This window comes from Macaca mulatta, chromosome 19 (assembly GCF_049350105.2).
Source record: "Macaca mulatta isolate MMU2019108-1 chromosome 19, T2T-MMU8v2.0, whole genome shotgun sequence".
In the NCBI taxonomy this organism is placed as follows: domain Eukaryota; kingdom Metazoa; phylum Chordata; class Mammalia; order Primates; family Cercopithecidae; genus Macaca; species Macaca mulatta.
The window spans coordinates 11031839-11056648 of NC_133424.1; the positions used below are offsets into that span (position 1 = coordinate 11031839).

At 55.7% G+C, this 24810-nt stretch overlaps 2 protein-coding genes across 7 annotated transcripts; both read right to left on the reverse strand.

Moving 5' to 3' along the window:
- Nucleotides 1-53: 53 nt before the first annotated feature.
- Nucleotides 54-5646, reverse strand: FDX2 (ferredoxin 2). Of its 2 annotated transcripts, none has more exons than XR_013408907.1 (5): nucleotides 5480-5646; nucleotides 5333-5387; nucleotides 4119-5120; nucleotides 691-1331; nucleotides 54-479 (listed from the first exon to the last, which is right to left on the reverse strand). XR_013408907.1 is itself a non-coding variant. In XM_001105309.5 (5 exons), the coding sequence occupies exons 1-5, from the start codon at nucleotides 5631-5633 to the stop codon at nucleotides 323-325; spliced, it is 561 nt and encodes a 186-aa protein (XP_001105309.5). In that variant the 5' UTR covers nucleotides 5634-5646; the 3' UTR covers nucleotides 54-322. The 2 variants fall into 2 exon arrangements, 1 of the variants encoding a protein (XP_001105309.5); XM_001105309.5 differs by having other exon boundaries at nucleotides 691-778; nucleotides 5014-5120.
- Nucleotides 5647-5840: 194 nt separating this feature from the next.
- Nucleotides 5841-24656, reverse strand: RAVER1 (ribonucleoprotein, PTB binding 1). Of its 5 annotated transcripts, XM_015122844.3 has the most exons (14): nucleotides 24416-24656; nucleotides 21908-21974; nucleotides 20069-20538; nucleotides 13238-13429; nucleotides 13013-13142; nucleotides 12516-12610; nucleotides 11398-11485; nucleotides 10915-11126; nucleotides 10725-10818; nucleotides 10522-10649; nucleotides 9040-9114; nucleotides 7873-8016; nucleotides 7317-7400; nucleotides 5841-7227 (listed from the first exon to the last, which is right to left on the reverse strand). In XM_015122844.3, exons 1-14 carry the CDS (start codon nucleotides 24632-24634, stop codon nucleotides 7081-7083), a joined length of 2145 nt encoding a protein of 714 aa, XP_014978330.3. In that variant the 5' UTR covers nucleotides 24635-24656; the 3' UTR covers nucleotides 5841-7080. The 5 variants fall into 5 exon arrangements, 2 of the variants coding, with proteins under 2 accessions (XP_014978330.3, XP_014978329.3); XM_015122843.3 differs by having other exon boundaries at nucleotides 10522-10818; XR_013408900.1 differs by lacking the exons at nucleotides 5841-7227; nucleotides 7317-7400; nucleotides 7873-8016 and adding an exon at nucleotides 8100-8364 and having other exon boundaries at nucleotides 8659-9114; nucleotides 10522-10818.
- Nucleotides 24657-24810: the final 154 nt, after the last annotated feature.

Here is a 24810-nt window from a genome sequence, read left to right on the forward strand (position 1 = left end):
TGAGCCACGTGTAGACCCCAGATCTGTCCCCCAAGGACACTCAACATGCTGGAGCCTGTGATACTGATTTATTGCAGCTCCAATCTGAGTCCACTCCTACTCACACCGATTCTCAGGGGCTAGGGGAAGGCCACCCCACTAGGGGCCTGGTCCCTGCCGGAGCCTGGACACGGGAATCTCTCCCAAGCAGGGGTGTTGTCATTCGCAGGGGCTTCCACGTCTCTCCCGGGCCTGTCCGCTCCCTGGGCAGGGCTGGCACTTGGCTATTCCCTCAGTCTGGGCCCTGGGGTCATGGCAATGTTTAACAGTCCAGGTGTCCACGTCAGTGGGGCTTGGGGACGTGGCCGTCCACGTAGAAGTTCCTGGTGATCTTGGGCAGGGTGAATTCCGCTCCTTCCAGCTCCGGCGTCAGCACGATCTGGCAGCCCAGCCGCGAGTTCTCCTGGAGGAGGGGGGCCATGTCTAGCATGTCGTCTTCCCTGGGGTGGCGACACGGGCAGTGTTAGCCAAGGGCAGGCTAGCTGGGTGGGTGAGGGGCCAGAGGCAGGGGAGGGAGGAAGCTGACTGAGCGCAGGGGGTAGTGTGGGGGGGGAGGCAGCTCCCCTTCCAGGAGCTGAAGTGGGGAGGATGGTGGGGGCTGTTCAGTGCTTCAGGGTGAAACTCCCAGCTAGGCAGGGCTACCCCACTCACCTCTCCTCGGGCGGAGGCAGGAGATCCAGGTGGTCTTCACTCACGTACACGTGGCAGGTGGAGCAGGCCAGGGAGGCTTCACAGGCCCCTAGGGGCGGGAAGTGAAGTGGGCGCAGGTGAGTGGCAGAGTCAGGAAGGGGCCGCTCTGCGAAGGGCGTAGAAGAGTAGATCTCTCCTCCACCACGTGCCTCACATCTCCCTCCCGGGCCTGCAGCCCCACGGTGTGCACCAGGCACTGTGTCATGTCCTCAGTGTCCTTAGCTGGCTGTTCCCCAGTGTGTAGGGTTTACAAGGGGACATCCGGGAGGCCCCATTTCCCAGGGACTCCCCAGCAGGCTGAGATGCAGAACCATTAAAGGGCATGGACGAGGTTGCCAGGTAGCTAAGAGGGGAAAGTCCAGGCAGGCTCCCTGCAGCCTGTGAGCCCTTGCTGTGACCCTATCACGGTGCTGGGCAAATGTGTCCCCACCTCTCCGCTGCTCTTGGAGGATGGACCAGCTGACTCAGCAGTCAGTGTGGTGGGGGAAGGAAAGAGGGATTAGATTTTTTTTTTTTTGAGACAGGGTCTCACTCTGTTGTCCGGCCTGGAGTGCCGTGGCTCAGTCATAGCTTACTGCCTCCAACTCCTTACTTAAGTGATACTCCCACCCAAGCCTCCCAAGTAGCTGGGACTACAGGTGCACACCACCACACCTGGCTAATTTTTTTTTGCTTTTCTTTTTGTGTTTTTTTGAGGCGGAGTTTCACTCTCCTTGCCCAGGCTGGAGTGCAATGGTGTTATCTTGGCTCACTGCAACCTCCACCTCCCAGGTTCAAGCCATTCTCCTGCCTCAGCCTCCTGAGTAGCTGAGATTACAGGCACGTGCCACCATGCCCGGCTAATTTTTGTATTTTTAGTAGAGACAAGGGTTCACCATGTTGGCCAGGATGGTCTCAATCTATTGACCTTGTGATCCACCTGCCTTGGCCTCCCAGAGTGCTGGGATTACAGGTGTGAGCCACCATGCCCGACCATTCCTTTGTTTTCCTTTATAATTTTTTTTTTTTTTTTTTTTTGGAGAGACGGGGTTTCACCATGTTAGCCAGGATGGTCTCAATCTCCTGACCTCGTGATCTGCCCGCCTCAGCCTCCCAAAGTGCTGCGATTACAGGCAGGAGCCACTGTACCCGGCCTGTTATTTTTTTTTAAGAGATGGAATCCTGCTCTGTTGCCCAGGCTGAAGTGCAGTAGCGTGATCTCAGCTCACTGCAAGCTCTGCCTCACGTCATTCTCTCTCCAGATTCACGCCATTCTCCTGCCTCAGCCTCCCAGAGTAGCTGGGACTACAGCCGGCCGCCATCATGCCTGGCTAATTTTGTTTTTGTATTTTTAGTAGAGAAGGGGTTTCACCCTGTTAGCCAGGATGGTCTTGATCTCCTGATGTCGTGATCTGCTCGCCTCGGCCTCCCAAAGTGCTGCGATTACAGGCGTGAGCCACCACACCTTGCCAGGCCACTGACCTCTACTGGCCCAGCGCAGTGGCTCATGTCTGTAATCCCAGCACTTTGGGAGGCCAAGGCAGGTAGATCAACTGTGGTCAGGAGTTTGAGACCACCCTGGCCAACATGGTGAAACCTCATCTCTATTAAAAATACAAAAATTGGCCGGGCGCGGTGGCTCAAGCCTGTAATCCCAGCACTTTGGGAGGCTGAGACGGGCAGATCACGAGGTCAGGAGATCGAGAGCATCCTGGCTAACCCGGTGAAACCCCGTCTCTACTAAAAAATACAAAAAACTAGCTGGGCGAGGTGGCGGGCGCCTGTAGTCCCAGCTACTCGGGAGGCTGAGGCAGGAGAATGGCGTAAACCCGAGAGGCAGAGCTTGCAGTGAGGTGAGATCCGACCACTGCACTCCAGCCTGGGCGACAGAGCGAGACTCCGTCTCAAAAAAAAAAAACAAAAATTTAGCTGGGCATGGTGGCAGGCGCCTGTAATCCCAGCTACTCGGGAGGCTAAGGCAAGAGAATCACTTGAACCCGGGAGGGGGAGGTTGCAGTAAGCCAAGATCACGCCATTGCACTCCAGCCTGGGTGATAGAACGAGACTCTGTCTCAAATAAATAAATAAATAAACAAATCGGGCCGGGCGCGGTGGCTCAAGCTTGTAATCCCAACACTTTGGGAGGCCGAGACGGGCGGATCACGAGGTCAGGAGATCGAGACCATCCTGGCTAACATGGTGAAACCCCATCTCTACTAAAAAAAAAAACAAAAAAACTAGCTGGGCGTGGTGGCGGGCGCCTGTAGTCCCAGCTACTCAGGAGGCTGAGGCAGGACAATGGCGTAAACCCGGGAGGCAGAGCTTGCAGTGAACTGAAATCTGGCCACTGCACTCCAGCCTGGGTGACAGAGCGAGACTCTGTCTCAAAAAAAAGCAAATCTATTTCACATTCCAATCTCTGTCCTAGACTACTGGCTGCTGGATTCCAGAACAGAACTTGACGTAGGCCTTTCATAACCCCTCCCAACATATCTTCCCCTTTAATGATAAAATCAGGATCCCTGATATATTCATTCCAAAAGCAAACCCTGTATGTTTTCTTCCAGACAACCCTTCCCAAGTTACTCATGACATAATTATATATTTACCTGTGGGATTATTGTCCCTATTAGGCCGAAATGGGTGTGAAATGACAGAGGCCTTATGTGTTTTGTATATTGCTGCCTGACGAGCAGTAGGTATTCATAAAAAGGCAACACAGATTAGTGGCTAAAATGGACTGGTGAGTCTAGTATTGTCACTCACTTGACCTTAGACCAGGTCTACTTAACCTGGGGTTTAGTTTCCTCATCTATAATATGGAATAACAGTCTCTACTACTCAAGTTGTCATGAAGATTCAGTCAGTGAATATGTATTAACATAGTTAAAGAGATATATATATATATATATATTTTTTCTTTTGAGACAGTCTCGCTCTGCCATCCAGCCTGGAGTACAGTGGTGCCATCTTGGCTCACTGCAACCTCTGCCTCCCAAGTTCAAGTGATTCTTGTGCCTCAGCCTCCCAAGTAGCTGGGATTATATGCATGTGCCACCACACCCCGCTAATTTTTGTGTTTCTTGTAGAGACAAGGTTTCACCATGTTGGCCAGGCTGGTCTCAAACTCCTGTCCTCAAGTGATTCACCTGCCTCGGCCTCCGAAAGTGTTGGGATTACAAGCGTGAGCCACTGCGCCTGGACAAGAAATTTCTATTATTATTTTTCTCTCAACAAATTATCAAACACCTGTTACATCCTGACAGACAAGGCAACAGATAAGCATGAATAAGAACATGGGTCTCCAGTCTCACTGGGGGACAGATGACAAAGTAGGAAACAAAACAGCCTGGCATCGTGGCTTGTGCCTATAATCCCAGCTACTTGGGAGGCTGAGGTGGGAGGATCACTTGAACCCAGGAGTTCAACGCTGCAGTGACGTATGATTGCATCATGGCACTCCGGCATTGGCAACACAGCAAGGCTGTGTCTCTTGAAAAGACAAAAAAGTGAGAAGTGCTATATATCATATCACACTGATGAGACAGAGTAACTAGCGCATGGGTACTTCAGCTGGGCTGAGGGGAATGGGATTGTTAGGGACATGACATTTACATTGAGGTCTGAAGGATGAGAAAGAGCCAGAATGTTTGCTGGGCAAGCACTTCAGACAGAGGGAACAGCAAATGCAGTGGACCCGAGGCAGGAAGGAATGAGCTGGACTATTTGAGGAACCACAAGAAAGCCAGTGTGGGCTGGGTGTGGTGGCTCACGCCTGTAATCCCAGCATTTCAGGAGGCTGAGCGGGTAGATTGCCTGTCAGGAGTTTGAGACCAGCCTGGCTAACGTGGTGAAACCCTGTCTCTACTAAAAATACAAAACTTAGCTGGGCTTGGTGGTGGGCGCCTGTAATCCCAGCTAGTCTGGCAGGTGGTGCAGGGGAATCGCTTGAACCCGCGAGGTGGAGGTTGCAGTGAGCTGAGGTGCAGTAAGCCATTGCACTCCAGCCTGGGCAACAAGAGTGAAACTCCATCTCAAAACAACAACAAAAAGAAAGCCAATGTGGCTAGAATACAGGGAGGAAGGGGGAAGAGAACACAAAATCCTGGGAGTCAGGAGTCCTAGTGATCTCTAATAAATGCTTAATAAATAAGAGCTTGGCAACAGATGAGGCCGTGGTAAGGGGTTTGGATTTTAGTCCATATTTGGTGGGAAAAGTCATGAAGAGACACACCTGATTTGTTTTTGTTTTTGTTTTGGACAAATGGATAAGGACCTCCTTAACTCCCTGTGCCCAGTTCCTACCTTCCAGGTCCACCCCGTGGCGCTGTGCCAGATGGAGAACATTGTCTCCGACTCTGCCGCTCACTGGGATCCGCTGGCCTGAGCGGTCTACGAACACCACGTTCACCCTGGGGACAGATGGAGGTGCGAATGCCGAACTGGATGATGGGCTCAGGGCCCGGGTAGAATCTGGGGTTAGGAAGTAGGGACTGAGGCTTGACGCACGGGTGCTGAATAGGGCAAAGCAGAAGGGGGACCGCGAGATGAAGCTACAGGGCAAGATGGGGACCAGAGGAATTCCGTGGGATGAGGAATGGGGGACTTGGCCCCCTGCACTCACACGTCCCCGGGCTGCTCGGGGCCGCCTGTCTCCTCCTCTCCCGCCGAGCGCGAGCCTGGAAAACACGGTTGAGTGAGCGGCTGCGCAGAGCCCCGCCCCGCCGGCATCTGACGGGTTAACGCTGCCCGCCCCGGGCGCCTCAGGTACCTGTCGCTTGAAACTTTCTGGTTGTCCCCGGCGCCACCCCCTCCCCCGACCCCGAAGTGCCCCCAGTTCGGTTCCACCAGGTGCCCCTTGCAGTCTGAAGCAGAACCCTGGCACTCACGCCGCCCCGGGTCATGGAGGCAGCCATGACGTGCATCACGTGACCCACCGACTGAGCATGCGCCGCGCCAGGGACGCGAGGTAAGGGCCCGTAATCACTGGAACAGAAGCGCAGATGTTTGCTTAGGGCCTGCGGTGACAAGGAGGGAAGAGCAGGGCGGGATCCAGCTCAGGTATACCCGCGGGGCCATCCCAGACCTCCCACTCAGGCCCACTGTTTGTCCCAAGAACCAGCCAACTCTGATTTCTTTAAAACCATTTACTTACAAACTTTAATTCAGCAAAGGTCCGTGTGGGGAGATTGGGGTGGGGTCCGGGGAATAGTCCCCTTGGAGTGGATGTGGACCCCCAGAGTCAAGGGAGGGAAGCTAGTGGCCCAGTTGGCTGGGGGCAAGGCCCAGGGTCACCTCAGGTCGACAGGTCCTGCTGGTGTGCGGGCCCAGAGCTTATCTTCATGGAGTGCTGGTTTCTGGCCCTGGGCTGAAAGGAGGCCAGCTCCGGGGATCTGGCCTGGGGTGGGCAGGCAGAATTCAAGAATTCATCTTCAACAAGGGAGTGACAGCAGAGGCTCTGGGAGATGGGCACAACGTCCGACTCCCACAGACAGACAGCAGGGGATTGGCAGAGAAAGCCCATCTCTGCACTGAGGCCCAGGCAGGAGGGGGTGGTGAGGCTGGTTAGCCAAGATGAAGGCTTTGCCCTTCTACTGTCCCCAGGGTGGAGATCCTAGGTAGGGTGGCCCAATCCCTAGGCCAGAGCTGTTTGGTCCATAGTCAAGCTCCCAGAGCTTGGCATCTGTGGCTCTGGCCAGCAGGGCCTGGGGCCCAGCTTTTAAGGCATCAGAAGGGGAGGGGGCTGCGGCAGGGACCCCGGGCCCCGGGGCTGGGATATTGGCCAGATGGGCAGGCAGGGGCAGGAGACAGCCATGCCTGCAGCAGATGTGGGAAAAAGAGCTGTTTCAAACTGCAAAGTGTGGAATGGTGGCCCGGACAGGCCGGACCTTGAAGGAATCACAGCTGGGGGTTGTCCGCGGTGGTTTTAAAAATAAAAATTAGAAAAGGAAACAGAAGTCAGTTGTCAAAGTTAAAAAAAAGGAGACAGTCTCTGTATCCTCACGGGAGGTCAGGGAAACCTCCAAGGCACTCGAAAGGCCAAAATTACAGGATCAACGAGGCAGGAGGGCTCCGGAGAGACGGGCACATCGGAAGAGGAGATGGGGGGAGGGAGGGAGAGCAGGCCGGGGCCCCTCTCTCTTAAGGCTGCAGGGTTTCGGTGTGGGGAGCAAGCCAGAGGTGCAGTGAGGCCTCCAGACTCCCCCACACCCCTTGGGCTCCTGGGGCTCCAGCTGATTGGTCAGTAAAGTCTTTCAGAGATTTTTCTATTACCGAAAGAGAGAAAATGGTTTAAAAAAACACAAAACAAAACACCAGAAAACCCAAAAGCGATTTGGTGCAGGCCCTTGAGTTATCTCTGGCACCAGCCACTTAGAAAATCCTCTTCCGCTTCAGATAGGAGTCCGCGTAGTGGCCGCCGAGGCCCTGGGAGTGCTGGCCCACATAGCTGCCTTCTGGGCTGGGCTCGGGCGAGGGCAGTAGGTGGGCAAAGCTGCGTTTCTGGCCGCCCAGTGGGGTCTGGAGACAGAGGGCAGGGCGGGGCAGGTCAGGGGCTGCTGGGGGGCCGGGGCTCCCCAGCCCTGCATGTCCCCACCCCCTGCCCGTACCTTCAGCAGGTGGCTATGACCATTAGGCCCTGGGCCGAGGCCCAGGAGCCCTTCTCCGGAGCCCAGTGGGGAAGAGCCGATCGCCTGGAAGAAATGGAGAGGTGGAACAGGTTACTCCCTGGGGGCCAGAGGAAGCACCCCTCCCGCCCGGCGCCCGCGCCCTCCCCGCCCTCCCTGTCCCCGCAGGCAAAGGGTTTCAGGTTTCAGGTTCAAATCTTGCTTCTGCTACTTTCTAGCCATGAGACCTGGGGGCCAATTGCTCCATTTTATTTGAGCCTCGGTTTTCTCATCTGTCAAATGGGGCCAAGTAGCACCCACAGCCTGGGCTGTAGAGGGAGGAAGTGACAGAAAGCCTGGAAGGCTAGCAGTGCTAGGTGCTTGATGCACAGGGTGGATAGAGGACAACAGGCTGTTGCTACTCCACCCTGAGCAAGACCGACCCCTGCCACCACCCCAGCTTTGGCCTGGGTACCGAGGGTCACAGAGCCCCGGTGGCAAGCACCCCCGAATCGTAGCTGTCCCAGGATGCCTGTGTTCAGCCAGAGAGGCTCCTCACCTTGCTGAGGTGGCTCTGCTTGAGGCCAGCCTGCAGGCCGCTGGTGAAGTAGGAAGTGGGCGAGCCTGAATAGAAGTGAGAGAGGGGGCCCCCGCCACTCCCACCGCTGCTCCGTTCACCGAAGCCACTGGGCGGCGGGGACATCTGCGGAAGAAGGGTCGGTGGAGTGAAGCAGACAATTGTAGTACCCAGCCCTGTGTATATGATCCTCCAAAATGATTCTGGGCTTTTTTTTTTTTTTTTTGAGATGGAGTTTCGCCCTTGTTGCCCAGGCTGCAGTACAATGGCATGATCTCGCTCACTGCAACCTCTGCCTCCCAGGTTCAAGCGATTCTTCTGCCTCAGCCTCCCAAGTAGCTGGGATTACAGGCATGTGCCACCACGCCCAGCTAATTTTTTGTATTTCAGTAGAGATGGGGTTTCTCCATGTTGGTCAGACTGGTCTCAAACTCGTGACCTCAGGTGATCCACCCGCCTCAGCCTCCCAAAGTGCTGGGATTACAGGCGTGAGCCACCATGCCCAGCAATTCTGGGTTTTGCAAAGACTAGCTTTGACTAATAGGACTGAGGAGAGCTGGCACGTGGGTACCCGCCTCCTCTTCCTCCTCCAGGAACCCGGGGATCATCACTGCACGAAGGGACACAGAGAAACTGTTCCAGCTTATGGACGCCAAATATGTGAGGCCACGTAGCTCACTGAGGCCCGGGTGAGTGCCAGGGACCGCCCACTGCCCCACAGAGTAGCAAGAAGTAATACAATGCCTGGCATGGCACGGTGGCTCATGCCTGGGATCCTAGCACTTTTGGAGGCCAAGGTGGGAGGATTGCTTGGGCCTAGGAGGTCTGGACCAGCCTGGGCAACATAGGGAGACTTCGTCTCCACAAAAAGTACAAAAATTAACCATCATGGTGGTGAGTGCCTATGGTCCCAGCTACTCAGGAGGCTGAGGTAGGAGGATCGCTTGAGCCCAGGAGTTTGAGGCCGCAGTGAGCTATGATGGAGCCACTGCACTCCAGCCTGGGCAACACAGTGAGATCCTGTCTCAGAAAAACCCCACAAAGAACACACAAAATACAAGGTCTGCTATTCTAGGCTACTAAGTCATGGCACAGCCTGTCATATAGTAAAAGCTGATTGCTACACACACCATACCAGGTGGCTCTCACCTTGTGTCGACTGGGTCCGTGAGGCCCAAGGGCTGGTTCCCGTGGGTGGGAGAAGAGCCGCCGTGGTCCCACGTCCTGAATCAAAGTGGGAGAAGCACAATGGGTTGGAGTCTGTCCCAGCCTCACCCCTGGCTGAACTCCGCTGGCAGAGCTGTCATCAGGGAAGACAGCCCCCACCACTCTGGGACCAGGAAGAGGCAAATTTGGGGCTGGATGCAGCTCGGCCCCAGGGATGGCTGCTGTGAAGGGGGTGCCCCCCATGGGTCTAAGTGTTTGGAGTTTCCCAGGCAAGCTGGGAATTCCAGGTATGTGGACTCTTGCAGTTTTCCTGTGTTGGCGTTAATTTCCGTTGTTATTTGTTTGAAATTCAGAGGGGGCGTTAATTTCCGTTGTTATTTGTTTGAAATCCAGAGGGGGCCAAACATCACCCAGGTGACCTATGGGCGGCCAGTTTGCAATTTCTTTTTTTTTTTTTTTTTTTTTTGAGATAGAGTTTTGCTCTTGTTGCCCAGGCTGGAGTGCAATGGCGCAATCTCGGCTCACTGCAACCTCCGCCTCCCGGGTTCAAGCAATTCTCCTGCCTCAGCCTCCCTATAGCTGGGATTACAGGCATGTGCCACCACGCCCAGCTAATTTTATATTTTTAGTAGAGACAGGGTTTCTCCATGTTGGTCAGGCTGGTCTTGAACTCCCAACCTCAGGTGATCCGCCCGCCTCGGCCTCCCAAAGTGCTGGGAATACAGGTGTGAGCCACCGCACCTGGCCCAGTTTGTAATTTCTGACCTGCCAAGGAGTTTGGCGTCATAGAAGGACCAAATCTCCAGGAGCACAAACAGGAATCAAAGGTGAGAGAGAGGGACAGAAAAGGTAAGCCCTGTCTCTGAGGAGAGACAGTGTGGCCTAAGTCCTCTTGGGAGAGACAGACAGACAGAATCAGGATGACAGACAGACTGAGACACAAGATCCTCCAGGTCTTGGGAATGGACAGACAGGCAGGTGGACCGGGAAGCAGGGGGTGATGTGCAAAGAGACAGGAAACTTTAAGGGCATGAGGCTGGGCGTGGTGGCTCTTGCCTGTAATCCCAGCACTTTGGGAGGCTGAGGTGGGCGGCTCACTTGAGGTCAGGAGTTTGAGACCAGCCTGGACAACACAATAAGACTCCGTCTCTACCAAAAATTTAAAAATTAGTTGGGCATGGTGGTGCATGTCTATGGTCCCAGCTCCTCAGGAGGCTGAGGTGTGAGAATCGCTTGAGCCCAGGAGGTTGAGGCTGCAGTGAGCTATGATAGCACCACTGCCCTCCAGCCAAGGCAACATAGGGCGATCGTCTCTAAAAAAAAAAGAAAAAAAAGCAGAGACCATATCCGGCACGTTCCCTGTCGCCTCCCTAGCACATGGCCTGGCATAGTCCATCCTAGAGAAATATCAGTTTGGAGAATGATTTGGCCTCAGGGGACAGAGAGCTGCAGCCAGGCACTCACCGAGGGGTAGTCGAAGCCGTAGCTGTCAGATAGCCCTGGTTCGGGGGGCAGGCGGGCGCTGCTGAGGGGGCTGAGCAGGCGGGACTTGAGCTGGAAGGCTTTGCTGCTGCTGCTGCCACCTCCAGGGGCTGGGGGGTTAGGTGGGGGGCCCTCAGCTGGGCGGCGGCTTCTCCCGGCGCCTCCCCAGGCCCGGGCCTCCTTACCCGCCAGGTTGCTGGCCGGGAGCAGGCTGTGTAGGTTCAGGTAGGGATTCAGGGGAATCCGGTAGTCCTTGGGGGGCTCCCCCAGCAGTGAGACCTGCAGCAGGAGGGCCAGATTCACGAGGGCCCCCAGGAAAGGGGACTCTGTGGAACAGGAGGCTGGTGTGGTGCCGCGCGCAGGGCAGGGCCTTACCCCAGGGGGCGTCGGCAGAGGCCCACTGTCTTTCTGGAGGCCTCTGAGGCCAGAGCCTCGGAGCCCCACAGGGGCGGGGGGAGGAGTGAGCTGGGCCGCTGGGGGACCCAAGCCCAGGGCCTCCCGGTCACCCCCAGCAGGGCCAAGCACGGATGGCAGCAGGGGTGGTGGCTTTCCTCGCCGGGGCGGCAGCTCCGGGGGCAGGCCCCCTCCTAGGGAGGGAAGGAGGATTTCAGGGGCCCAGGCTCAGAGGACCCCTCTCCCCAGGGCCCTCCAGCTCCCACCTGGACCAGGGCCCAGTGGTCAAGAGACAAATCCATGCTGGCCACTGAGCAGAGCTCATGCCTGGGCCCTGGGGGAGACACCCAACTGATGGACCAGGGCGCGGGGACCCACAGAGGTTGGGTCACTCGTCCAAGGCCACGTAGCAAGGAAGGAAGCGGAAGTGGCTGGGGGACACCGTGTGGGCGGGGTCTGCGTTACCTGCAGGCAGCTCCCCGAGGAGGGGGTTGGCCGGCTGGGCCCCAGGCTGGAGGGCGCCCAGGGGTGAGTCTCCCAGGATGCCGGGCTTCTAGGGACAGAGCAGACAGTTGCAGATGGCGGCAGGGTGGCCCAGGGAAGCAGACAGGTGTGGCCCAGAGTCTTGGCAGACACACCCTGACCCCAGGGCTCGGCTGGTCCTGGGCAGACAGGCATGGGGTTCCCCAGTGCCCGCCACACTCCAACCCCATCATTCGTCCCATCAGCCATGGTGACCGAGGGTGTCCTGAGCGCCAGGCCCCAGTTCCCTGGCCAGTGATTACAGCACAGTATCAACTGCAGCCACATGGAGTGGGACAGCCATACAGTGTTACAGCCACTTTTAGTCACAGAAGGTCAGACCCACAGGCTCACGTACTCTGTCAGTTACCACCAGACAGATACACTGACACTACTGACTTAGAATCCAGGGAACCACACCAGACAGGGCGGAGCATGGGTGTACGTCTGTGTGTGTGCGTGTGCGCACGCGCGCATATATGTCTTTGTTTCTGCGTGCGTGAGTCTGTCTTATGTCTCTCTGTGTGTCTATGTGTGTCTTTGACTTATGTCTGTGTCTGTCTCTGTGTGTGTATATCTGCATCTTTGTATGTGTGAGTCTGTATGTGTACCTGTGTTTCTAGGTGTGAGTTGTGTGTGTGCGGGTATGTGCGTGCGCACTGAGGGGATAGACCTGGAGTTTCTTCCCCAGGTGCCTCTTCCACAGGGGAGCTTCCGAGCAGTCTATTCACAAAGTGGTGCCCAGCAGCCGTGCTCCCAGCCCACACCCAGTTTCAGGCTGTAAATGGGCGTGTCCAGGTCCCCTCACCCCACCCCAGGCACCAAGTCCAGGGGCCCTCTCCAGAATGGAGGGAAAGACGGCAAACCCTGTCATGAGCGATTGCCAGAGGGGGATGGGGATGTGGGTGGGAAAGGCAGGGGTTGGAGGGAGTCGGCCTCACCTGGGTTCTGGGCCCCCAGGGCACAGCCAGAGGTCCCCCCAACCCACCAATTGCGCCAGCTGTGTTGAAAAGAGCAAGGAGGGGCTATAGAGCGGTGGGTGAGGGGGACGTGTGTGTTACCTTCTGGCCTTGGGTCTGCAGGGCGAGCTGCAGCAGCGCCGTGGACAGGGCTGGCCCACTGAGCAGCGGCATGGCGGGGGGAGCACCCAGGAGGCCTGCAGGGAGACATAGGAGGATGGGTGGGGGTCCCTGTGTCCTCCCTGCCCCGCCTCATGAAACACAGCCCTGAACCCGTTGAAGGGGCAGGAAACTGATGCTCTAGGGCTGGGGGGTGGGCAGTGGACTTGCCCAAAGGAAGGGCCTAGAAGGAGCAGAGGCTAGTCCAGTGAAGTCCACCCCCACTTGCCAGCACCCCAGCTCACTGCAGGCCGCTGTGTGGCCCTGGTCGCAGCCCCCAGTTGTGGACAACAGCAGCTCCCCCTATGACTCCACACTCCCCCTCAGCCCTACTCCTGGGCTCCTGTCACTGTGGCCAAGATGAGCAGTTTCGGGGAGTGCCGGAGACAGTGCTGCAGCCCGTTCTGCACAGTGGGGGCCCCTGCCCAGCCCCACCTTACCCTGCTTCCCCCCCGCACTGCCGTGGAGCAGGGGGTTGAGCAGCAGCTGGAGGGAGGCAGACGGGCCCAGGTTGTTGAGCAGCTGCAGGATGTTGGGCTCAGGGAGGAGTCCCTTCCCCCGATTGAGGGCCTGCAGGAACAGAGCAGCTCAGAGCGCCGCCGGGGCCCTGATATCCCCATGGGGCTCCCATCCCCACCCCTCCACCCCTGCCCACACAGGCTCACCGTGGCCTGGGCAGCGATGAGAGCGGCCAGCATACTGCGGCCGGGGGGCCCAGGGGCGCAGAAGGAGACTCGCAGGTGGCTGCCCCCCAGGGCCAGACCGTCCGCCTGCTGCTGTGCCTCCTCCGCCATCTCAGCCGTCTCATACTCCAGCACCGCGAAACCCTTCAGCTGCCCATCCTGGCCGCACGCCAGCTGCCGGAGGAAAGCAGGCAGTCATGAGCACCCGGGCAGCAGTGACTGCACCACCCCGGGAAGCGACAACCGTAACCAGACTCTGCTTCCCCATGAGGGTGAATTCCACACCAGGCCTTCACTGCCCTGCGCCTCGTTCCTGCATCAGCTCATCTGATCTTCCCAATGACCCTGGGCGGCTGCATCATACCCATTTATCAGAGAAGGCAACTGAGGCACGGAGAGGTCAGCGCACTCAAGACCACACAGCTGGAGGGAGGGCGGAGCTGGGAGCCGCCTCACCACCAAAGCCAAGGCCACGGACGCAGTGGCTCACACATGTAATACCAGCACTCTGGGAGGCTGAGGCAGGCGGATCACGAGGTCAGGAGATCGAGACCATCCTGGCTAACACAGTGAAACCCCATCCCTACTAAAAATACAAAATTAGCTGGGCGTGGTGGCGCATGCCTGTAATCCCAGCTACTTGAGAGGCCGAGGCACGAGAATCAGTTCAACATGGGAAGCAGAGGTTGCAGCAAGCCGAGATCGCACCATTGCACTCTAGCCTGGGCGACAGAGTAAGACTCTGTCTCAAAAAAAAAAAAAAAAAAAAAAAAACAAAGAAAAGAAAAGAAAAAAAGGCAGCCGGGCGCGGTGGCTCAAGCCTGCAATCCCAGCACTTTGGGAGGCCAAGACGGGTGGATCACGAGGTCAAGAGATTGAGACCATCCTGGCTAACACGGTGAAACCCCGTCTCTACTAAAAAATACAAAAAACTAGCCGGGCGAGGCGGCAGGCACCTGTAGTCCCAGCTACTCGGGAGGCTGAGGCAGAAGAATGGCGTGAACCCAGGAGGCGGAGCTTGCAGTGAGCTGACATCCGGCCACTGCACTCCAGCCTGGGCGACAGAGTGAGACTCCGTCTCAAAAAAAAAAAAAAAAAAAAGTAAAGAAAAAAAGGCAGGCACTGTCAGTGCCCTTACTTTGTAGGTGGGAAAACTCAGGCTCAGAGAGGGACAGTCCCTTGTCCAGGTCACAGTCTAGAGCTGGGATCAGACAAGGCCAGGCTGACAGCCTTCATGGGACCAGCCACATCAGGGTACTGGTGATGGCTGTCCCAAGAAACAGTGCTGCAGCAGGATGTGGTGGTACCGGGCTATGGTCCCAGCTGAGGGGGGAATACTGCTTAAGCCCGGGAATTCAAGATTACAGTGAGCTATGATTGAGCCACTGTACTCCAAGGACAGAGCAAGACCCTGTTGCTTAAAAACAAAGAAAAGGAGGCCAGGCGCGGTGGCTCATGCCTGTAATCCCAGCGCTTTGGGAGGCCGAGGTGGGCGGATCACCTGAGGTCAGGACCAGCCTGACTAACATGGAGAAACTCTGTCTCTATTAAAAATACAAAATTAGCCGGGCATGGTGGCTCATGCCTGTAATCCCAGCTATTAGGGAGGCTGAAGCAAGAGAATCACTTGAACCTGGGAGGCGGAGGTTGTGGTGAGCTGAGATCACGCCATTGCACTCCAGCCTGGGCAACAAGAGCCAAACTCTGTCTCAAAAAAAAAAAAAAAAAAAAATCAGCAAGGGGTGGGGAAGGAAGGGCTCTCGTTCCAGACAGTGGCCAAGCCAGGTAGCAATGCTAAGGGAAGTGGCTGGGCCTGGGCCCCAGCACTTGCTGAATGCCCGGGCAGCAAAGGTGCAGGTAGCAGCCCTTTGCCTTGGCCCACGCCCTGTGCCAAGGTCTGGGCACAGATCTCCCATAACCACACCCATCGTTTTGGTTTTTTTTTTTTTTGAGATGGAGTCTTGCTCTGTCGCCCTGGAGTGCAGTGATGTGAACTCAGCTTACTGTAACCTCCGCCTCCTGGGTTCAAGTGATTCTCATGCCTCAGCCTCCCCATAGCCGGGATTACAGGCATGCACCACCACGCCCAGCTAATTTCTTTTTTTTTTTTTTTTTTTTTTTGAGACGGAGTCACGCTCTGTTGCCCAGGCTGGAGTGCAGTGGCCGGATCTCAGCTCACTGCAAGCTCCGCCTCCCAGGTTTATGCCATTCTCCTGCCTCAGCCTCCCGAGTAGCTGGGACTACAGGCGCCCGCCACCTCGCCCAGCTAGTTTTTTGTATTTTTTAGTAGAGACGGGGTTTCACTGTGTTAGCCAGGATGGTCTCGATCTCCTGACCTCGTGATCTGCCCGTCTCGGCCTCCCAAAGTGCTGGGATTATAGGTTTGAGCCACCACACCCGGCCTTTTTTTTTTTTTTTTTTGAGATGGAGTCTTGCTCTGTCACCCAGGCTGGAGTAGAGTGGCGCGATCTCAGCTCACTGCAACCTCCGACTCCCGGGTTTACGCCATTCTCCTGCCTCCGCCTCCCGTGTAGCTGGGACTACAGGCGCCCGCTACCGCACCAGGCTAATTTTTTGTATTTTTAGTAGAGACGGGGTTTCACCGTGTTAGCCAGGATGGTCTCGATCTCCTGACCTCGTAATCCGCCCGTCTCGGCCTCCCAAGTGCTGGGATTATAGGCGTGAGCCACCACGCCCGGCCTAATTTTTGTATTTTTAGTAGAGACGGGGTTTCACCATGTTGACCAGGCTGGTCTCGAACTCCTGACCTCAAGCAAGCTGCCCGCCTTGGCCTCCCAAAGTGCTGGATTACAAGCACGAGCCACTGTGCCCGGGCATAATCACACCCATCTTAGGGATGAGCAGAGAGAGACTCAGAGGGGTCACAGAGTGATCAAGGCCACACAATTCCTAAGCAGGGGGACTGATGTGTGAACCTCAAGCTGCCTCACTGTCAAGCCCATCCTCCATTCAAACAGGTCACCTAACATTAAAGGTGAGCTCCTTGGAGGACGTCACCTCAATGCCTGGTACTCCTCAGATGCTCAACAAATGTTTGGTGAGATCAGGCCCAGTGGCTCGAATCTGTAATCCCAGCACTTTGGGAGGCCGAGGCAGGAGGATCGTTTGAGCACAGGAGTTTCAGACCAGTCTGGGCAACATAGGGAGATCCCATCTTCACATAATTTTGCACCCATCACCAAGCCTGGCTAATTTTTTTTGTATTCTTAGTAGAGACAGGGTTTTTTTTCTGTTTTTTGTTTGTTTGTTTGTTTTTGAGACAGAGTTTCACTCTGCCACCCAGGCTGGAGTGCAGTGGCGGGATCTTGGCTCACCACAACCTCTGCCTCCCAGTTTCAGGCGATTCTTCTGCCTCAGCCTCCCAAGTAGCTGGGACCACAAGCACATGCCACCACACCCGGCTAACTTTTTTTTGTATTTTTAGTAGAGACAGGGTTTCACCATATTAGCCAGGATGGTCTTAATCTCTGACCTCGTGATCCGCCCGCCTCGGCCTCCCAAAGTGCTGGGATTACAGGCATGAGCCACCGTGCCTGGCCTTGAGACAGGGTTTTACCATGTTGACCAGGCTGGTTTTGAACTCCTGACCTCAAGTGATCTGGGGTTACAGGCATGAGCCACTGCACCCGGCCTCTACGTAAAATTTTAAAAATCAACTGGCCATGCTGATGCATTCCTGTAGTTCCAGCTTATATGGGAAGCCAAGGCAGGAGGATCTCTTGAACCCTGGAGGTCAAGGCTGGAGTGCACTCCTCCAGCCTGGGCTCCTCCAGCCTGGGTGTTAGAGTGAGAACCTGTCTCAACAAAAAAATAAAAATAAAAAAAATAAGGCCAGGCACGGTGGCGCACACCTGTAGTCCCAGCTACTCGGGAGGCTAAGGCAGGAGAATGGTGTGAACCTGGGAGGCGGAGCTTGCAGTGAGCTGAGATCACGTGACTGCACTCCAGCCTTGGCAAGACTCCATCTCAAAAAAAAAAAAAAAAAAAAAATTTAGTGAATGTTCCAGTGGAGAAATGAATGGGCAGCTGTTCACAATAATCTGATCATGAAGCACTAACAACCCCATTTTGAGATGGGGAAACAGGCTAGAAGAGTACCTGTAGCTGGTCATGACCCTGTGACCTTTGATCTCCACATAAGAAGGTAAGGCCAGGCCAGCACAGTGGTTCATGCCTGTAATCTCAGCATTTTGGGAGGCCAAGGTGAGCAGATCACTTCAGGTTAGGGGTTTGAGACCAGCCTGGCTAACATGGCGAAACCCCATCTCTACTAAAAATACAAAAATTGGGTCTGGTGGCGGGCGCCTGTAATCCCAGCTACTTGGGAGGCTGAGGCTGGAGAATCACTTGAACCCGGGAGGCGGAGGATGCAGTGAGCCAAGATTGCGCCTCTGTACTCCAGACTAGGTGACAGAGTGAGATTCTGTCTTAAAAAAAAATAATAAAAAATAAAAATAAAGGTGAGGCCATTGTGCTGACTCATCTTCTGTCCTGAGCCCGCACAGGCGGCCTGGTATGTAGCAGGTGTCCAAGAGAAGGCGGCAGAATGAATGAATGAATGAATGATGAGTAAACAGAGAGGGGATTCCCATGGCTCATAGATACTCAGCTTTTTGTTTCTTTGTTTCTTTGAGATGGAGTCTCGCTCTGTCGCCCAGGCTGGAGTGCAGTGGCACGATCTCCACTTACTGCAACCTCAGCCTCCCAGGTTCAAGCAATTCTCCTGTCTCAGCTTCTCAAGTAGCTGAGATTACAGGCACACACCGCCATGCCTGGCTACTTTTTTTTTTGGTTGTATTTTTAGTAGAGATGGGGTTTCTCCATGTTGGTCAGGCTGGTCTCAAACTGCTGACCTTAGGTGATCCGTCTCAGCCTCCCAAAGCTTTATAAGCGTGAGCTACTGCGCGTGGCCTGTTTTTTTGAGATGGAGTGTTGCTCCGTCACCCAGGCTGGAGTGCAGTGGCGCGATCTCGGCTCACTGCAAACTCTGCCTCCCAGGTACAAGCGATTCTCCTGCCTCAGCCTCCTGAGTAGCTGGGATTACAGCCCTGTGCCACTACACCTGGCTAATTTTTTTTGTATTTTTAGTAGAGACAGGGTTTCACCATGTTGGCCAGGCTGGTCTTGAACTCTTGACCTCAAGTGATCCACCTGCCTCGGCCTGTCAAAGTGCTGGGATTACATGCATGAGCCATCTCACCCAGCCTGTTTCTTGTTTTAAATATAGAGATGGTGTCCCACTATCTTGCCCAGGCTCGTCTTGAACTCCTGGACTCGAGTGATCCTCCTGCCTCTGCCTCCCAACAGACACCTAGTTTAAATGGGGCACCAATACCCCACTTACATGAGAGGGACCCACTCAAAGCCACAGAGCTGGGGGTCTGAGCCCAGGACTCTTTTTTTTTTTTTTTTTGAGATGGGGGTCTAGCTCCATTGCCCAGGCTGTAGTGTCACTGTGCTGTGGTGCGATCAAGGCTCACTGCAGCCTCAGACTCCCAGGATCAAGCGATCCTGCCACCTCAGCCTCCGGAGTAGCTGGGACTACAGGCGCACCATCATGCCTGTCTAATTTTTGCATAGAGAGGATTTCACCATATTGCCTAGGCTGGTCTCAAACTCCTAGGCTCAAGGGATCCGCCCACCTCAGCCTCCCAAAGTGTTGGGGTTACGGGTGTGAGTCACTGCACCTGGCCAGGCCTACCCCTTCTAAGCCTCTGCACTGGCCTCCTCTCAGTGGTCCAAGCTCCGGAGCTAGGCTGTGGTATTCTGATCCCAGCTCTGCCAGACCCTGGCTGTTTAACTCTGGGCAAGTTACTTGACCCCTGTGTGCCTTGGTATCCTCACCTGAAAATGGGAGTGATACCTATCTCTCAGGGTTGCTACAGGATGAAGCAACTAAAGGTTACGTACTCAGAGTCCACAGTGAGTGCTGGAGGAATGTCCCCTTCAGGATCTCTGGGGATCAAGACCTTCTGGGGGCTCTTAGAGAGTGAGTCTGGCCTATTCTCGCCCCACTGCACCTGTCACAGGGCGAGGCACACACACAGAAGTGCCTGGCACATGTGGTCTGAATGAACAAGGGGCTGTTTTGCCAACCCATTGTGCAAGTATTGAGTCCCTGCTTACGGAAGAGGAAAACTGTAGATCAGAGAGCCAGTGACTGGCCCGAGCTCGAGGGTGGGGCTGGGATCTAGCGAAGCCTCAGTCTCTGACCTCAAGGTTCAAATAGACTGTGGGCTCCTCTGCAGCCTCCTCAATGCCTGGCCAGGGTCTGGGACCCCATGGGAGGTTTGATGAAGGTACCAGCGAATGAGGAGGTGAGTGGTGAGCAAGCCTCGAGATCCAGTTACAAGAGTGGCCTCACCTGCATCTGACAGAGCAACAGTGAGGCCTGAAGTTGCACAGGGATGCAAATCCTCTGACCGGGCGCGGTGGCTCACGCCTGTAATCCCAGCACGTTGGGAGGCCAATGTGGGTGGATCACCTGAAGCCAGGAGTTCAAGATCAGCCTGGCCAACATGGCAAAACCCCACCTCTACTAAAAATATAAAAACTATCCAGGCATGGTAGTGGGGCACCTATAATCCCAGCTACTCTGGAGGTTAAGGCAGGAGAATCGCTTGAACCCAGGAGGCGGAGGTTGCAGTGAACTGAGACTGCATCACTGCACTCCAGCATGGTTGACAAAGTGATACTCTGTCTCAAAAAAAAAGAAAAGGCAGATGACTCCAAAGACTCCCTCAGGTGCTCCGGGCCTGGCACCTGCTCCCCAGTGCTCTCTGCAGGGCTCACCTGGCAGAAGGTGGGGCTGTGGACAGCTGACAGCGCCCGGCACAGAGCGTCCACATCATTGAAGCCAGGTGGTAGGCGGTCCACACAGAGGCAGCGGGAGTGGAGAAGGGCAGGCGTCAGTTGCCCGGCATCCGTCCAGTGCACGTAGAGGGTGCGCGGTCCCAGTGGCTTGCCCAGCAGGTCCGACTTGGCACGGGCAGCCGAGTCCTTCTTCATGTACTCGGCAAAGCCATACCCCTTGGAGTGGCCAGTGCGCTCACTGTAGACCAGGAAGCAGCGCTCCAGGCTGCCGAAGGGCCGCACCAACTCCTCGAACTGCTGCTGTGTGAGGCTGGGGGGCAGGTTGGCCACGCACAGCAGGGCATCCGTGGGCTGCAGCTGCACCGACAGCTCGCGCTCCCGTAAGCAGCTCTGGTGGAAAGCGTTGATTGCGGCCTCGGCCTGCTCCCCATTCAGCAGGGTCACGAAGGCTGCGGTGGGAAGAGGGCAGTGCGAGGTCAGCCGGGCCCCGAGGGCCTGCCCCTCCACCCTGCCACCCTGCAAAGCAGGTGGGACTTCAAAATGCTGGGCATTTCAGGTGCCTGCCGATCTGAACAGTTGCCAGCCTTGGTGACTCACACAGGCGAGCACGCCTGCCATTGACTCCAGGCTCCACGAAGCCCACTCCCTCTCCCAGCCCTGCGTCCACCCGCACCCATAGCAGCGCCCACCAACTGTGGACCTGGCTCTGTCCTAAGAACGCCGTGGGTCACTCGGATGATACCAAGGGCAGTGGTTAAGCCCATGCTCACTGAGGCCCAGATTTAAGCCCAAGCCCCAGGTGGCTTGGGGGTATTAGTTTCCTCATCTGTCAAATGGTTGTAACTTAATCATCACAACCAACATTTTGCCAGTGAGGAAACGGGCCCAGAGCAGCACCCCTGTGCCCAAGTAGGGGAGCCTGGACTTGAACCCAGGCAGCTGGACTCCAGAGCCCCACTCTACACTGCCCACCCCTGCCACCTTTCCAGGCCACCAGTGCCCTGAACCCTGCTGCCACATGCTGCCCCAGATTTGCAATCCACCCAGAGGCCACAGGAAGCTTTGTTCAAAATGATAACCAGATCACGCCACATCCATCTGGTGGCTTCTAGCTGCAGGGTGCAGTGCAGCCTGCGTGGGCTCGCTGACCTCCCCTCCCATCTCACTACTGCTATCCGGACCACACCAGGCACACTCCAGAGGGGCCTTCGCAGCTGCTGTTCCCTAAGCGTGGAACACTGAGCCCCACCTCCTCACCTGGCTAACCTGGACCCACCCAGGTAGAAACCCTGTCTCTACTAAAAATACAAAAATTAGCCGGGTGTGGTGGCACATGTCTATAATCCCAGCTACTTGGGAGGCTGAGGCAGAGGAATGGGCTGAACCCAGGAGGCAGAGGTTGCAGCGAGCCAAGATCACACCACTGCACTCCAGCCTGGCGACAGAGCAAGACTCCATCTCAACAAAAAACAAAAAACAAAACAAAACAAAAACACACAAGCATGGGTGACTGGCTGGGTAAGGAAGAGGCAAGAGGGGTAGGAAGAGAATGAACCCACGGCCAAACGTTGTCAAGAATTAGCTCAATGCCAAGCGAGTGGAGTAGGAAGAGAATCAGCCCAATGCCCAGTGTTCTTCAAGGAGAACATGAAGGCTGTCCCAAGATGACAGGATGACAGGCAGATTGGGGCAACCTGCCATTTTGGCCTGGGGGGCAATACTGGGCCTGAAGTTCAGAGGAGCAGACAGTGAGCCAGAGCCCTCCCATCTTCAGGGACGGTCATTCCCTGCCCTGGCCCACCCCATGGCCCCACAAACCTGTCCCTTTGTATTTGTCCACAAAACAGTATTTGAGCTCATAGTCACTGAGCAGGTCATGTACTTCCTGTGGAGATACAAGATAAAAGACAGGGAGTTACTGGAGATGGAAGGGGGCAAACCGGTGCCGCCCTCATAGCTGCCACCAGCTATGAAGGCAGGTCAATTACCACCCCCCATTTTACTAATGAGGAAACTGAGGCTTGATGCAGTAATTTGGCCAAGGTCATTCTGCTCATACCTGGCAGAGCTGGGATTCAGAAACTAGATGCAGACTGTGCTATTACCCAGGCAACATGCTCTTAAAGGGTATACCTTTAGCTGGCTGGGTGGGGTGGCTCATGCTTATAATCCCAGCACTTTGGGAGGCCGAGGCGGGTGGATCACCTGAGGTCAGGAGTTCGAGACCAGCCAACATGGTGAAACCTTATCTCTACTAAAAATACAAACATTAGCCAGGAGTGGCTACTAGTGGCGCCACTGGTTATAGGTGGCGCACACCTATAATCCTAGCTACTCGGGAGACTGAGGTAGGAGAATTGCTTGAACCCAGAAGGCAGAGGTTGCAGTGTGCCATTGCACTCCAGCCTGGGCAACAAAGGGAGACACTGTCTCAAAAAAAAAAAAAGGCCGGACTCACGCCTGTAATTCCAGCACTTCGGATGCCGAGGCGGGTGGATCACGAGATCAAGAGATCCAGACCATCCTGGCCAACAAGGTGAAACCCCGTCTCTACTAAAAATACAAAACAACAGCTGGATGTAGTGGAGTGCACCTGTCGTCCTAGCTACTTGGAAGGCTGAGGCAGGATAATCGCTTGAACCTGGGAGGTGAAGGTTGCAGTGAGCAGAGATCAAGCCACTGCACTCTAGCCTGGCTACAGAGTGAGACTCCATCTAAAAAACAAAAAAAAAAACAAAAAAGGAGTATGCCTTTAGGAAAGTCATTTAACCTCCATGAACCTCCTTTTGCAAGATTCACTGTTTCTAACAACTCTGTAAGTGAAGTTATTAACAAACTCATGTTGTACACGAGAAAACCCAGGCTAGGAGAAGTGAAGAGATCGGCTGGAGGCCATGCAGTCGGGCAGTGCGGCCACCCATGGGTACCTGACTGGGAAGCCCAACTACTAGTAAGCCTCACATTCGGTAAGTTCACATGCCTCCCAATTTCCTCCTCCTGATAAGGCTGCCCTCTTGCAAGCCAGCTCATTTATTTTCTTTTTTTTTTAGAGACAGGGTCTTGTTCTGTCACCTAGGCTAGAGTGCAGTAGCATGATCATAGCTCACTGCAGCCTCAATCTCCTAGGCTCAAGTGATCCTCCCACCACAGCCTCCTGAGTAGCTGGGACTACAGGCACGCACCACCATGCCTAATTATTTAAAATTTTTTGTAGAGATGGGGGTTTCACTATGCTGCCTAGGTTAGTCTTGAACCCTTGGGCTCAAGACAGCCTCTTGCCTCAGCCTCTTAAAGTGCTGGGATTAAAGGGATGAGCCACCGTGCCCAGCCTCAAGCCAGCTTTGAAGGCAAAGTGCTGGGGCCTGCTGGGGCCAGATACACTATGCATCTTGCAGGAGAAACAATGTGTTTCCTGCTTAGAGACTGCAGACACTGAGAGGAAGACCCAGAAACAAACCTGACCATTCTTAATGATGCCTGCCCCGATCTGTCCCCAAATTCAGCCCCTCCCAACATCCCTGGGGTCCCACTAGCCAGGTGCCCACCCATGGGCAGGGAGGGCCAGTGGCAGGTGTGCTGGTGGGCCAGAGAGCAGGGATTCTCAGCAGAAGGAAGCGAGAACCTGTTTCACCGCCATAGGGAAGGGCAGTATAGATGCCATTTCCCCGGGTCCAAAGAGCATCGGGAAGCGCTTCCCCATGCTGGCCCCATGAGAAGGGCACTCCTAGCAGGAAGATTAGCCACGAGGGGATCCATAGAACACAGGCCCCACTTCCTTCCTGTAGGTCTGTAGGCTGGTGGCAGGAGACCCCATTTTCCCAAATTAATCCTGAGGTTTTGGGGGCTGAGAACCAGGGGCTGCTTTTACTTCCGGATTTATCTCTGAGAGCAGTGAATAAACGCGTGAGATGGAGGGGCATACTCTCCGCAGTCCTGAAACTTCTGGATTTGAGGTCCCGCCACCCTGTGGTAGAGTGGGTGGAGAAAAGCATCATCCAAGCAGGGGGCAACTGGTGGTCCAATGTACCAGCCCATTCACAATTCCCCAACAGGACCAAAGCTGTCCGCCCCCTTCCATCACTTGGTGTCGACCAAGCCTGTGGTCGCCCCTAGCAACGCCCTCCCTCACTTCACAGCCGGTTTCCCCTTTCATCACCGCCCCCCACATCCCTCTCTTGGTCTCTCTCGATCCCGCGTGGATCCGGTGCTTAGACGCCCCCGCCAACGACCCCCGCGCACCTCAGCGTTGGTGTCGCCCGGTTCCCCCCGCGCACGCGCACCGTGGTATTTCCCGCCACGCTCCTACACCGCCCCCCCCCCCAATACCTGGTTGGTCACGTCCCCCGGGAGGCCCCGAATCAGTATCTTGCGGCGGTTACGGAACTGGCGCTCGGTGTGTTCCAGGCGTTTCCGGATCTCTTCTGGATCTAGAGGCGGCAGTTCTTCTTCGGGCGCCCGGCGCTCCGCGGCATCGTCGGCTTCGACCTCGGCCCCAGACTTCGGGCTCAGCAGGGGCCGGTGAGTAACGGACACGTCCGCCGCCATCTTGGGAAACCCGGCGCCTTCTGGGACCAGCGAGCCGGGGCGGAGCGGCATAGAGCGGCAACGAGGGCGCGCCCGTCGATTGGCTGAGAGAAGCCCCACCTCGTTCCCTCCCCCCTTATCCCATTGGCTAGGCCCCAGCCCGCCTCTCAAGAGTTCAAGGTGCGTCTGCGCGCCAC

Bases quoted from the DNA above. Each gene is read 5' to 3' on its own strand.
- FDX2 (XM_001105309.5), bottom strand. From the start codon at position 5,633: ATGCACGTCATGGCTGCCTCCATGACCCGGGGCGGCGTGAGTGCCAGG. The intron at 779-5,013 runs GTAGGAACTGGG...TCCCGCCCCTAG, and splicing joins CCACGGGGTGGACCTGGAAG to GGGCCTGTGAAGCCTCCCTG. The intron at 480-690 runs GTGAGTGGGGTA...TCGCCACCCCAG, and splicing joins CTGCCTCCGCCCGAGGAGAG to GGAAGACGACATGCTAGACA.
- RAVER1 (XM_015122843.3), bottom strand. From the start codon at position 24,634: ATGGCGGCGGACGTGTCCGTTACTCACCGGCCCCTGCTGAGCCCGAAG. The intron at 11,486-12,515 runs GTAACACACACG...CTCTGTCCCTAG, and splicing joins TGCAGACCCAAGGCCAGAAG to AAGCCCGGCATCCTGGGAGA. The intron at 9,115-10,521 runs GTGAGTGCCTGG...ACTTTGATTCAG, and splicing joins ACGGCTTCGACTACCCCTCG to GACGTGGGACCACGGCGGCT.